At 40.3% G+C, this 13,025-nt stretch overlaps 1 protein-coding gene across 6 annotated transcripts in view; it reads right to left on the reverse strand.

Moving 5' to 3' along the window:
• The window catches only part of ZRANB3 (zinc finger RANBP2-type containing 3), a 305,721-nt gene that overhangs the window by 66,882 nt on the left and 225,814 nt on the right, over positions 1 to 13,025 (reverse strand). For all 6 annotated transcript variants that reach the window (XM_062186061.1, XM_062186026.1, XM_062186034.1 and 3 more), the window contains 2 exons: positions 5,949 to 6,068; positions 2,933 to 3,052 (listed from right to left, as the gene is read on the reverse strand). In XM_062186061.1, coding sequence (XP_062042045.1) covers positions 2,933 to 3,052; positions 5,949 to 6,068 — 240 coding nt within the window. The remainder of the gene's footprint in view (positions 1 to 2,932; positions 3,053 to 5,948; positions 6,069 to 13,025) is intronic.

A 13,025-nucleotide genomic window follows, 5' to 3' on the forward strand; every position in this document is an offset into this window, starting at 1 on the left:
ATCCATAGCAACAAGGAAGACGTCATTGACATCCTCTTTATTTACTTCATACTGCTGGGCTATAAAGTAAGAAAATCAAGTGTCCAGTCATATTGTTTTCTTCCTGTGATATTCCCCATGTTACATTTCACAGACCCTGAAGTTTACCTTTCTCTCTCTCTCTCTCTCTATATATATATATATACACACACACACACAAATATAAAATGCAAATGTACTGTTGAAATGAATGAATTTTTTAAAATTTATTTGACAGATAGAGTTATAGACAGAGAGAGAGAGAGACAGAGAGAAAGGTCTGCCTTCTGTTGGTTCACTCCCCAAATGGCCACTACAGCTGGCGCTGCGCCGATACGAAGCCAGGAGCCAGGCGCTTCCCCCTGGTCTCCCATGTGGATGCAGGGGCCCAAGCACTTGGGCCATCCTCCACTGCCCTCCCAGGCCACAGCAGAGAACTGGACTGGAAGCGGAGCAACCGGAACTAGAACCCGGCGCCCAAATGGGAGGCCGGCACCGCAGGCAGAGGATTAACCAAGTGAGCCACGGCACCGGCCTGAAATGAATGAATTTGAAATGGTACAACAAAAACTATTTAACCAAATCTTGTTTTATAGTCAATATATGAAATAAAGCAAATCTCCTAAATCTAAAACTGGATCCAAAAATGCATGACTTCAAATTTAAAGTAGGTAGGCTGAGTGAAACGTGAGTCATGCTTATGCCACTGCCATACGGTAGTGAATGATATTAAGTGGCTGACAAAAATCCCACTGTCCTTTGGGAATATTGTCTAATCCTTGCTGCTCATACACACTGCAACTTCTGTAAGTAAGTGACATTTGTGAGTGCTATGCTATCATTCTGAGATAAAGCATGATAACTTAAAATATTTTCATATCACATCAAGTCATATTAGCATTCATTCACCGGCTGCACTAGTTCTCAAGCTGAAAATTTCACTAAAAATCAGTCACTTCAGAAAGTTAAAAGAAATAAAACATAGACAGAGCCAAACAAACCACAATGTTAAATCATACTGTTACCTAGGATTGAAAATGCCTTAAAATTTTAGAGATAAGACTGAAGAAGTAGCATTTAAAGAGGGACAACTTTTAAGTTTGCAAAACGTATCATATGACTATACAAGAATATTGGAAAAATAGGCTGGCAAGATTAATGGCGCTCTGGGAAGCTTAGTGCACTAAAATTAAGATTTATTATGCCAAGAACACAGCCCTTTCTACTTTCTGTTATTCCTATGACAGTACAGTCTTCAAGTATGTGCGCTTACAATTACATAAATTCTACAGGAATACAACTTTAAGAAAGCTGAATCTCCCGTACATTTTTAATTTTAAAATTATTTTTATATTTTCTAATTTAAAAAAAAGTCTCACATTCTCCTATCTAGCTTTCTCCTACTTATTCCCTATAAAGAATCCTCCATTTCTAATTTTAAGCTCTTTTTGATGATATCTTCCATGACTGGAATATCCAAACCAATATAAAACTCAGATTATTTAAAGCTTAATCCAACATGCGGTAAGCATTGAGAACATTCTTTTGGTTAGAACTCCTAGTGAGTTCTAGTAGTGCTTCATTTTCATGGAGTCACACACTCTCTCTCTCTCTCTCTCTACCAATTATCTGAGTAAAAGCAGGTCTTTGGCATATACCAGGTTAGGCATAGCAGTATGGTTAATTAGTTTCCCTTATGCTAAATACCTTGGTTTAGATATTTACATCAAAATATTTTCAAATATTAACAGAAAAAAGGTCCAGAAGGATCCCGTCTACCATAGTGTGACAGAGACTGCCAGTGCTTTCCCTAACATGTATTCTTCCCTAACCTGTGTCCTTGGAATATAACACCTGGTTTCTAGTGGAGCTACCAGGAAAAGAGGCTACTCCATCAGCTTCCCTCTAAGTCACAGGCAGTCATGGGATTAAGTGCAGGCCAGTGAGCGGCATGTGTCCCTCTTCATCAGCTGACTGGAATCCAGATATGATGGCGGTGCTCTAGAGGCTTCTTGGGCAAGAGGAGAAGCTTGTAGAGTGGTAAAGCAGAAAGCCAGAAGGGTCCTATGGACTCTGTGGAACTGCTGAGCTAGGCTTGGCATGAGAATACAGCCGTGCATTTAAATTACTTAAAAAAAAAATCTTTTTATTTATTTGAAAGAATTACAGAGAGAGAGAGAGAGATCGATCTTCTATTCGCTGGTTCACTCCCCAGATGGCCACAATGGCTAGGACTGGGTCAGGCTGAAGCTAGGAGCCAGGAGCTTCATCCAGGTCTCCCATGTGGGTACAGGGGCCCAAGCTCTTGGGCCATCTTCTGCTGTTTTCCCAGGCACATTAGCAGGGAGCAGGATCAGAAGTGGAGCAGCGAGGACTTGAAAAAATGCCCCTGTGGGATGCTGGCACTGTAGATGGTGGCTTAACCTACTATACCACAGTGCCGACCCCTTAAATTACTCTTAATCTTAGTTTGAATTCTTTGCAGCAAAACCTAATACTAAGGGACAAACCAGAACTCCAGAAAAAGTTCTGAATCAGAAGAGTTCTTTCTCATCAGGCCCTCTTGCATCACAGACCCTGAGAAAACACAACCAAGTGAGGTAAGTGCTATAAAGACAGTATGAGAAAACTCTGTGCAAACTCAAAGAACAAAAGGTCACGGACAGGTACTACAATATAATTAACTATATCCTTCATGGAAATTCTTTCCTTAAAATTTAAAAAAGATTTGAGACAAAGACAATGAGACCTGTTCCTATTAAAAGTTCTGGCATTCTCAGAAATAAATGAATATTTATAACACTAGACAACCAGATATAAAGTTACAAGTGTATAAACTGAAGTTATGGTTAGTGGCCTTTTAAAATTATCTCAACGACATTTCACTATCAAATGTAGGCCTAAAATTGCTTACCTGGCCTGCAGCCTGTATGCTTAGGATAGCCACCCGAGTATCAGGATCCTTTTGAAACTGATTGACCAGACGTATTCTTTCTGAAGATGGAACACTTCCATCTATCCTAATATAACGAGTCTAGGACCAACAAGAGAAATGGCAAAAATCAGGACAGGCCCCTACGCACCAAACTTATTTCACTTATGAGTATTTTACAGCTTATTTTTATAGTAATATAAAAAATAGAAATTGGTTAAGAGTACAGGCTGGTACATGTTATGCAAGAAGAATCTTAACTAATTATCTTAATAGCTTCTTGTACCATTTCTTAGTTTTTAATCTTTTAAGCTACTTGAGGATAGTGTCTATGTCTAATTCATCTTTATACCATCAATGCCAAGGGCAAATGCCTTGTAGAGCAAGAACTGAATCAATCTTTTTGAATTAAGCTGATGTTGCCTTAGTAAGATTCTTTGTAAACTGATATGCAAATTTAAATGATGGATCAGTTATAGGGCCACTAATTCCAAAATAAAAACAAAGCAGACAAGTGAGAAAGGAGAAAGATGATTGTGCCATGTATTAAGGATTCACAAAGAGTACTGTATTTATTTCTGAAATAGCCCAAATACTAACTGAGAAAATAACACTGAGTTATCTTTTTTTCACATTAAAAGAAACATGTGATATACTTGTCTCCATTGAGGTGGAGAACTGACACACCCACACACATCTTTAAAAAGTAGGGAAACATTAAACTGAACAGTGTTGTCTTTAAGAAAGATTTGAGTTGAGAAAAGGAAGTAATCACTGTGTATTACAATAGCTAAAAAGAACTCATTACTCAACTTTGTAAAAACAAGTATGAGGCCTGAATTTGAAATGAATGCACCTTATGGAAAACAACTAAGGTTTTAGTTGAAACATATGAATAGTCACTTTTATAAGTATATATTCAAATTATCATTAAATAGAATGGCCTTTACTATCTGCCCTTGAAATGAGCAAGGCAGGGAACTAATTAATAAACAAAAGAGCTGAGAGAGTGCCAGCAGTTCTCTGTGCTGGAGCCCCTGAACAGCTAAAACTCCACCACCTTCTGTGCTGATCCAACATGGCTACAGTCTCTTCACATCTGCTTTCCCATCACGGACTGGAGCCTTACTTCCCCAGCATGCATAAGACACCATGATGGCCACATGTATGCTGCTCCATGTGGAGATGTCATGAAACCTTCCAGGAGATAGCATGTGCACTGAAGATCTGCCCAAACTCTGTCCTATTTGTATATTCAATTAGACCACCAGCTCCCATCAATAAAGGGGTGGCCTGTGGTTGGCTGGGGACAGATGTTACTCTTTCCTCATGGAGAGAGGCTGCCCATATTTGCTCTGAATGTGTGCTATCCCTTTAGTCTGTTTAAATAAGTTCTGTTCTCATTCTTGTACTTTTTCTATGTCTCTGAATTTGAAACAAAACAAATGAACCCAGCTGGGGACCCCTGTGTCTCACACAACTTTACAAACAAATATAAATTGCTTGTGTCCCATTTAATATCTAATAGGGAAGGTTATAAAATCTTTTCATGTTCTTTTTTTTTTTTTTTTTTTTTTACAGGCAGAGTGGACAGTGAGAGAGAGAGAGAGACAGAGAGAAAGGTCTTCCTTTTCCGTTGGTTCACCCTCCAATGGCCGCTGCGGCCGGCGTGCTGTGGCTGGCGCACTGCGCTGATCCGAAGCCAGGAGCCAGGTGCTTCTCCTGGTCTCCATGCAGGTGCAGGGCCCAAGGACTTGAGCCATCCTCCACTGCACTCCCGGGCCACAGCAGAGAGCTGGACTGGAAGAGGAGCAACCAGGACAGAATCCAGAGCCCCGACCAGGACTGGAACCTGGTGTGACGGGGCCGCAGGTGGAGGATTAGCCTAGTGAGCCATGGCGCCAGCCTCATGGTCTTTCTAAGGAAAATGCATGGCCATGCTGAGGAGAGTTTGGGAGAAATTCACTTTTAACCCTATGAATACTTTTCTTTTTCTTTCAGAGTTTTATTGTTTATTTATTTGAAAGGCAGAGTTATAGGGTTTTTATTTATTTGAAAGGAGGAGAGACAGAATGGCCATAATGACTGGGGTTAGGCCAGACAAAAGCCAGGAGCCTGGAGCTTCTTCTGGGCATCCCACATGGATGCAGGGGTCCAAGGATTTAGGCCATCGTCTGCTGCTTTCGCAGGCACACCGACAGGGAGCTGGATGAAAGTGAAGCAGCCCGGACTTGAACCGTAGCTTAACCCATTATGCTACAACGTGGCCCCTATACTCAATCTTAATCATTTTCTACAGTCTACTGTCCAGAAGTGTATGACTACAGTGGGGTACCAAAACTGAATGAATTAAATCTCCCTTTTCTCTTTATGTCACCCACAATCAAGGACCACCATGTAGGTGAACAAAAATTTTAACTTTTAAGTGCCTACACCACTCTCTAACAGCACAAGAGTATCTCCAAAAGTTCATGGAAAAATGGAATACAAACAGGAATTTATTTTGGTGCAAAAAAATTTTGAAACCCAGGAAATTTTTTCATTATATGTATTTTTCATGAAATGTTTGAAGACCACTTTTACCAGGGTAATTCAGTAAGTTTGTGGGAAGTGAGCAATAGCTTTTACACTTGATCTTAACCAAAAGGCTAAGAAGTGATGAGCATTAGCTTTTAATTTGACTTATCCATGAACTTTCTGAAGTAGCCTCATATATGCATGATCAAAAACAGAATTCACAAGGAACATGATTTTAATTAATGCAGATAATCTGATAAATGGAAAATGATGGTTGGTGTAAAAGAGAAAATTTAATAGTATGCCAGTATATTAACAGTTATATATTATTTCAAGAAAAATATTTAAAATAATTCATATATGGTCATCTAAAGAAGGCCAAAAAAAAAAAAAGGTCCTTCAATTATGGGACTCTAATTAATGTTTAGTGTAGTAAAATTCTGCATTGTAGAAAGTGTTTTGTAGAAAAATGGCAACATACCTTGTTTTCAATGACTGCTTCCGTGCAAGCTTGGAGCATGCTTAAATGGTGTGCAAAAACCAGGAATTTAAGTGAATCATTCTGGAGCATCATCTTAATATAATCCTTTACAGCTCCTGCCTAAATATGAAAAGTCCACTTATTACTGTCATAAAAATATGTGTTGCAAATCACATCAATTTCAAGTTCAAGAAAAATGCTTCAAAAATCAATACATTTTTAAAAAATTTTTAAAAGCTTTGTTCTTTAAGCGGCCTAAGAAAGTGGAAGTCCACATGTAAGGGGCATGTGGAAGAACAGTGAAGAAAACTGAGATAAACAAGGACAAGACAAGAATTAGGAGAGAAAAAAAATAAAAAAGACAAGAAAAGAAGTGGAAATGGGCTACAGCTAAGAAGGGATTGGTAGTTTTGTTTAGAAGGCAACTTTTAAAAAAAGCATAACAGAAAACTAAGTGGAATAGATTTAAGGAGAAAATGAAATGTAAAAAAATTAGATGAATAGCTTTTTTTTTTTTTTTTTAAGATTCAGTTTTTTATTTGAAAGGCAGAGTTACAGAGAGAGAGAGAGGGAGAGACAGAGAGAGATCTTGCATCTGCTGTTTCACTCCCCATGGCCACAAGGGCCAATGCTGAGCCAGGTTGAAGCCAAGGTCCAGGAGCCTCTTCTGGGTCTCCCACATGAGTTTAGGGCCCCAGCACTTGAGCCATCCTCTCAGGTCACTAGCAGGGACGCTGGACTGGAACTGGAGCAGCCGGGACTGGAACAAGCGCCCAGTGTCAGACAGTAGCCTCACTCACCCCGCCACAACATTGGTCCCCATTTTTTGTTTTTTAAATGAGAAACTTAAAAGAATAGGAAACCTAGGACTGAAGTTTAAGGATTAAAGAGAGTGTTTTTTTAACCTTAAGGAATTAAGATAGGCTTACAAACAGGCAGTTAAAGGAGATAGGCTAAGAGGATTAGAACATGAGGGCATTTATCTTGTTTCTGAGAGGGAGAAATTTCCAGAAGAAGCTGGTGTGATAGGAACAAAAGCATAGGAGGGAGGTCTGAGGAAACAGAAGGAAACACAGAGAAATTACGGAATAGAAAGAAGAAGATCAAGAACAGTAACACTGGGGGCAGGCGTAGTGCTGCAAGTGGGTTAAGTCATGGCTTGTGATGCCAGAATCCCATATTGGAGTGCTGGTTTGAGTCCTGACTTCTCTGCTTCCAGTGCAGCTCCCTGCTCATACGCCTAGGAAGACAGATGATGGCCCAAGTCCTGGTTTCCACCTGGCCCAGACATGGCTGGTAGATGCATCTGGGAATGAGTTAGTGGATAAGAGATGAGATGTCTCTCTCTCTCTCTAGCTCTCTTCCTATCTCTCTCTCTCTCTTGCTCTTGCTCTCACTCTCACTCTAGTTCTTCCTCTTTCTCTGTCACTCTGCTTTTCAAATAAATCTAAGAAGTCAAGGAGAAAAAAACTAAAGATACTGGCACGAGAGGCTTTCCAACAAAATATCCCAGTCAGGTCACCCTTTATTGGAGGTCACAGTCTATAAGTCATATCCATGCACAGAGTTTCCACTCAGCAGTTAGTGTCTTTCTTGTAGGAAAACAACCAAAGATCATCAAGCATTTGTAGAAAGCAACTTGAATGAACAGGTAAGTTATGTAAAGAGAACTAGAAGAGACTGCATAAAATAAGAACAGGATGACACAAACTTCTGCCTTTCAAATAAATAATCTTTTTTTTTAAAAAAAAATTATTTTATTTATTTGAAAGACAGAGCTACAGAGAGAGGTAGAGACAGAGAAAGAGGTCTTCCATCCACTGGTTCACTCTCTAGATGGCCGCAACAGCTGGAGCTGTGCCCATCTGAAGCCAGGAGCCAGGAGTCTCTTCCAGGTCTCCCATGCGGGTGCAGGAGCCCAAGGACTTGGGCCATCTTCTACTGCTTTCCCAGGCCATAGCAGAGAGCTGCATCAGAAGAGGAACAGCCGGGACTAGAAACAGTGCCCATATGCGATGCTGGCACTTCAGGCCCAGGTGTTAACACACACTGTGTAAACAGCACTGCCCCTCAAATAAATAATCTTAAAAAAGAAAATGTATCCATAGTATATCACATGGTTGAACTGTAAATATGGTAAATATGGTCCTAATAATAATAAATTACTCTCAGAGAATAAAAATATAATAGCAGAAATTTAAAATTCATTGGAAATCTCCGAGAAAGTGAATAGAATATTAAGGGTCCAGGGTAATATATATGAGTAATAGGATTTCCAGGAAATAAAAGAATAAACACAGAAGGAAAAAAATAATCAAAGAAAAGGACATGAGTTTCCAAGTGGAGAAGAACCCTGAGTATCCTTTACACTGAACGAAAATGGACCCAGAACAAGACTCATCAACAAAAATTTTAGAACAGTGGGGACAAAGAAATGCCTCCTTAAGCTTCTGGAGAGAGCAGGAAAAGATTTCATAGGACCAAAATGAAATAAAACCCGAGTTGTATTTGGTTTCTTAACATTAAGTCAGAGAGTGATTTCTAAGAATTTCAAACCCAGACAAATTAAAAATCAGGCACAAAGGTTAAGGAAAGATTTTCAAATATGCAGCATAATTTCAAATATGGAAATCAAAAATAATTTATCTTCACTGCACCCTGTCTTGGGAAGCTGCTGGAGAATGTTCTCCAGTAAAACAAGGGAATAAACAAACAAAGAAAATAATAACAAAGAAAGGTGATTCAGCACAAGGGACAAATAAAAAGACTCTCAGGATGGGAGTTCTGCAGCACATTTGAGTACCAACAGTCTAGACAAGAGCTGGTCAGAAGGCTCCAGGGGAAATTTCTTCTGTTTTTTTTTTTTTTTTTTTTTTTTGACAGGCAGAGTGGACAGTGAGAGAGAGAGAGAGAGACAGAGAGAAAGGTCTTCCTTTGCTGTTGGTTCACCTTCCAATGGCCACCACGACTGGCACGCTGCGGCCAGCGCATCGCGCCGATCCAAAGCCAGGAGCCAGGTGCCTCTCCTGGTCTCCCATGTGGGTGCAGGGCCCAAGCACTTGGGCCATCCTCCACTGCACTCCCGGGCCACAGCAGAGAACTGGACTGAAAGATGAGCAACAGGGACAGAATCCGGTGCCCCGACTGGGACTAGAACCCGGTGTGCTGGCGCCGCAGGTGGAGGATTAGCCTATTGAGTCGTGGTGCCAACCTTCTTCTGTTTTTTAGAAGAGTTATTTATTTACTTGTGAGGCATAGTTACAGACAGAAAGAAGGAGAGCCAAATAGAGAGGTCTTCAGTCCACTGGTTCACTTCCCAAATGGCTGCAATGGCCAGAGCTAGGCTGATCCGAAGCCAGGAGCCAGAAGCTTTTTTCAGGTCTACCACACAGGTTCAGGAGCCCAAGCACTTGGGCCATCAGCAGGGAGCTGGATCAGAAGTGGAGTAGTCAGGACTCGAACTGGTGTTCATATATGATGCTGACACTGCAGGCAGATACTTAACCTACTGCGCCACAGCACCAGCCCTGGGAAATTTCTTTAAGAAGATAAACTTAATAAAATATCTAATATTTTAATATACTGGGAGGATATTACACAGCTAGGAGAAACTTTGGTTATGATTTAGTGGTTATTACACAGAAACCTAAACAAACAAATTTAAAAAAACTCGATAACTATGATCTCCAAAGAAAATACTGTTACAACAGGTTAAGCTGCCACTTGGGACCCCAACATCACATACTGGAGTGTCTGGGATTGAGACCTGCCTCTGTTTCCAATCCAGGTTCATGCTAATGCACACCCAGGGAGGCAGAGATAATGGCGCAAGTATTTGAGTCCCTGCAACCTATGTTAGAGACCCAGATGGAGTTACTGGCTTCTGGCTTTGCCCTGGTCCAGCCATGGCTGTTGTGGGCATTTGAGCAGTGAACCAATGGATCAAAGATTTCTCTCTCACTGTCTCTCCCTCTCTCTTTGTCACTGTGCCTTTAAAGTAAATAATAGATCTTAAAAAAAATTCATAGAATACCAATTGATTCATCTGTAAATATGGTAATCTTGGTTCTAATGGGATACCTGGTGAATACTGATCAAGCCCAAACTGGTACATGTTGCTATAAAAATCAATAAAACTCCAACTATCCACCACTTTGATGGATATACTGGAATAGAAAAAAAGGTATGTGTAGGATGGTGGGGAAAGAGCTAACATTTTATCTTCCATATTGAAAAGCCAATTGATGACAGTTAAAATTATAGAGTAAGCAGTAATACAAATGAAAAAGCAATATAAGCACAGTGTTGGAGGGATTTGATGTAAACATTTTAAAAATCAGCTGGAAGGGCAAGTGGTTGTCTGGGGAACAAACTAAGGAGGCTGTTAGTTTTTGGAATGGCTCTTTCTGGTTATTAAAGTATGAGACACACAGTTATGATAATAAAAAATTTAAGAAAGAGGGCATTTCAAAATTGAAAAATGTCTTCTTAAAATTAATGCATATGATTGTAAAATTCCCAAGATTGATTCTGCAATCTACACTTCACATGTATAAATTCTCTAAATAACAGAACTTCATTACACAATGAAACTGCAGGTTGTTAAGAACTTTAGCCTTGGATTTCAGTGTCTCAGAAAGTAGAAATGAAGCCCTCTCAAAACAAGGAACTATAAATTCAGGATATGTTGCCATGGCAACTGAACCACTTTAATAAAGTGCATGTTTGCCTAAAGAGCTATATTTACTGTGATAAGCCTTTTCAAAAAGTACATGTCAAGTTGGAGTATTTTTAAGGCACAGTACATTCATTACTCCCTAGTCCAGACTAACTAACTATATAATCATGTACCCTGAGCCTCAGATGCAGTCACCCTCCTCTTCCCAAGTGAGGTATTTCTGCTAGAGTTCTCTCTTGTGTTCCCTTCCCCATCACAGCCAGAGCTACGAATGCCAAGGCTCAAGCCCTTTGCTCCATTCCTTCCAACCACTGCTGAGAGAGGCTTATGGTTACTATTAATATTAAAAATTTAATTACATAACTGACTAAATAGGCTCTTGGGACTAAACTAGCAACTTTGTCATTGGTGATGCTGCTTCCTAAGAGATTATTTATTAGCAAAATACCCACTTAAGTGAATTCTTAGGATTTTCTTAGGTCTATAAGTTGGGAATTGCGCAGGTTTGCATTTTAAAGAGCACCATACATGTATCTGGACTATCTTGAATTATTCTAATCAAAACTGTCACTACATTTCTGATTTTAAATGATCTGAATGGGAACCTGCTTGTGAGCTCTCTTAAATGCACAGTATGTGGAATGGCGGGTCCTGATAATGATCCGCATCTTCTTTAAGCAGATTCAGGTTTTGCAGAAGTTGTAGAAAATGCATGTGTTTGCAACTCTTATTTTAATTTACTTAAGTTCATCTGTTACTAATAGTTCTGCTAGCAGAAGTTCTAGTCTAAGTAATTAATGCAGAATATGCATGATCTCATTTAAAGAAAAAGAAGAGAGGCCGGCGCCATGGCTCAACAGGCTAATCCTCTGCCTAGTGGCGCTGGCACACGGGATTCTAGTCCCGGTCGGAGTGCCGGATTCTGTCCCAGTTGCCCCTCTTCCAGGCCAGCTCTCTGCTGTGGCCAGGGAGTGCAGTGGAGGATGGCCCAAGTGCTTGGGCCCTGCACCCGCATGGGAGACCAGGAGAAGCACCTGGCTCCTGGCTTCGGATCAGCGTGGTGCGCCGGCCGCAGCGCGCCAACCAAGGTGGCCATTGGAGGGTGAACCAACGGCAAAGGAGGACCTTTCTCTCTGTCTCTCTCTCACTGTCCACTCTGCCTGTCAAAAATTAAAAAAAAAAAAGAAAGAAAAAGAAGAGAGTGTGTTAATATTTGTTAGTTTTTTTTTTTTTCAGTGAATACGTATACAGTATACTTTCTGAAGTACAAGTGGTTAAGGAAAACCTAGCCTGCATTAAAGATCTGATGAAAGTTATTTGATTTTAAATGGTCAGCTTTTTGTCAAATAATGAGAAGAAAAAAAAAAAGAATAAAAGAAACCTCAAGCCTGAGCTACGCCACAGACTCTCCTCTGATCAAACTTCAGTGAGGCTCCTCTGAGCCCTCTTTTCAAGTAAGCCTTGAACCTGGCCTCCTGGGTCAATCCTGTTCTTGCCAGGCCTTCAGAGCCCACTCTTAGCAAGAACCTTGTTAATTCAGTTTAGTAAGAATCTCTCTACCTTTGATATCAGATCAAGTTCCTCATTCTCCACTTTTGATGTGGAAGTCCTTGTCCTATCTTTAGCAAGCATTTTGTTCAATCTACGTAGCAAGACTCTCTTGACTTTGATGTCTCCTCTTAGAAATTTTCCTTCCAGTGACCCCCCTCAATTCACTGGTATAATTTCCCACTGCTTCCTTCTTGTGTTCGGTATAGAGCCTGCCCTCTCTGCTCTGTTGCAATAGAGTTGACCCCTAATGCAACAGAACTGAATAAAGCCTTCTTCACTGCTTTAACAACAGCGAGAATAATCTTTTCAGTAACAGGCGTAACTTCCAGCTAAGGGAGTGTGAGCACAAAAGCAGCTTCCCCTTAAGTCTTCAAGTCGTCAGACCCCAGACAAAATGGGAGTTTTGCTCACCTGTCTGGTGGTCACAGGCTTTAAGGAAAGTTTTAAAGCCCCCTTTAATTAGCCAGAGGTGAATCATTGTGCCTAGCATTTCTGTAAGTAATTCTAATATGACAACTGGGGATTTTGCTGGGGGCTACAAAAAACATGGTCACTGACAAAGGGACTATAAGGAACACTGTTCCTTGCTTTTAGACATTATGACCCACACTTGAAATCTGATATCCTGGAACTGCAGCAGTCATTGTGGGGCTACAATGGGAACTGTTGACGGTAAGCAGTGAACCAAAAAACAGCCTTATTGAGATATAATTCACATACCACAACACTCACCCTTTTAAAGGGTACAATTCAATGGCTTTTAGTATGTTCACAAAGTCATATATCCATCACTACAATCAATTTTACAAGATTTCATTACCCTAAGAAAGATTCTCATTACTCTCAGC

The sequence above is a fragment of the Lepus europaeus genome, chromosome 1 (assembly GCF_033115175.1).
Source record: "Lepus europaeus isolate LE1 chromosome 1, mLepTim1.pri, whole genome shotgun sequence".
Taxonomy (NCBI): Eukaryota; Metazoa; Chordata; class Mammalia; order Lagomorpha; family Leporidae; genus Lepus; species Lepus europaeus.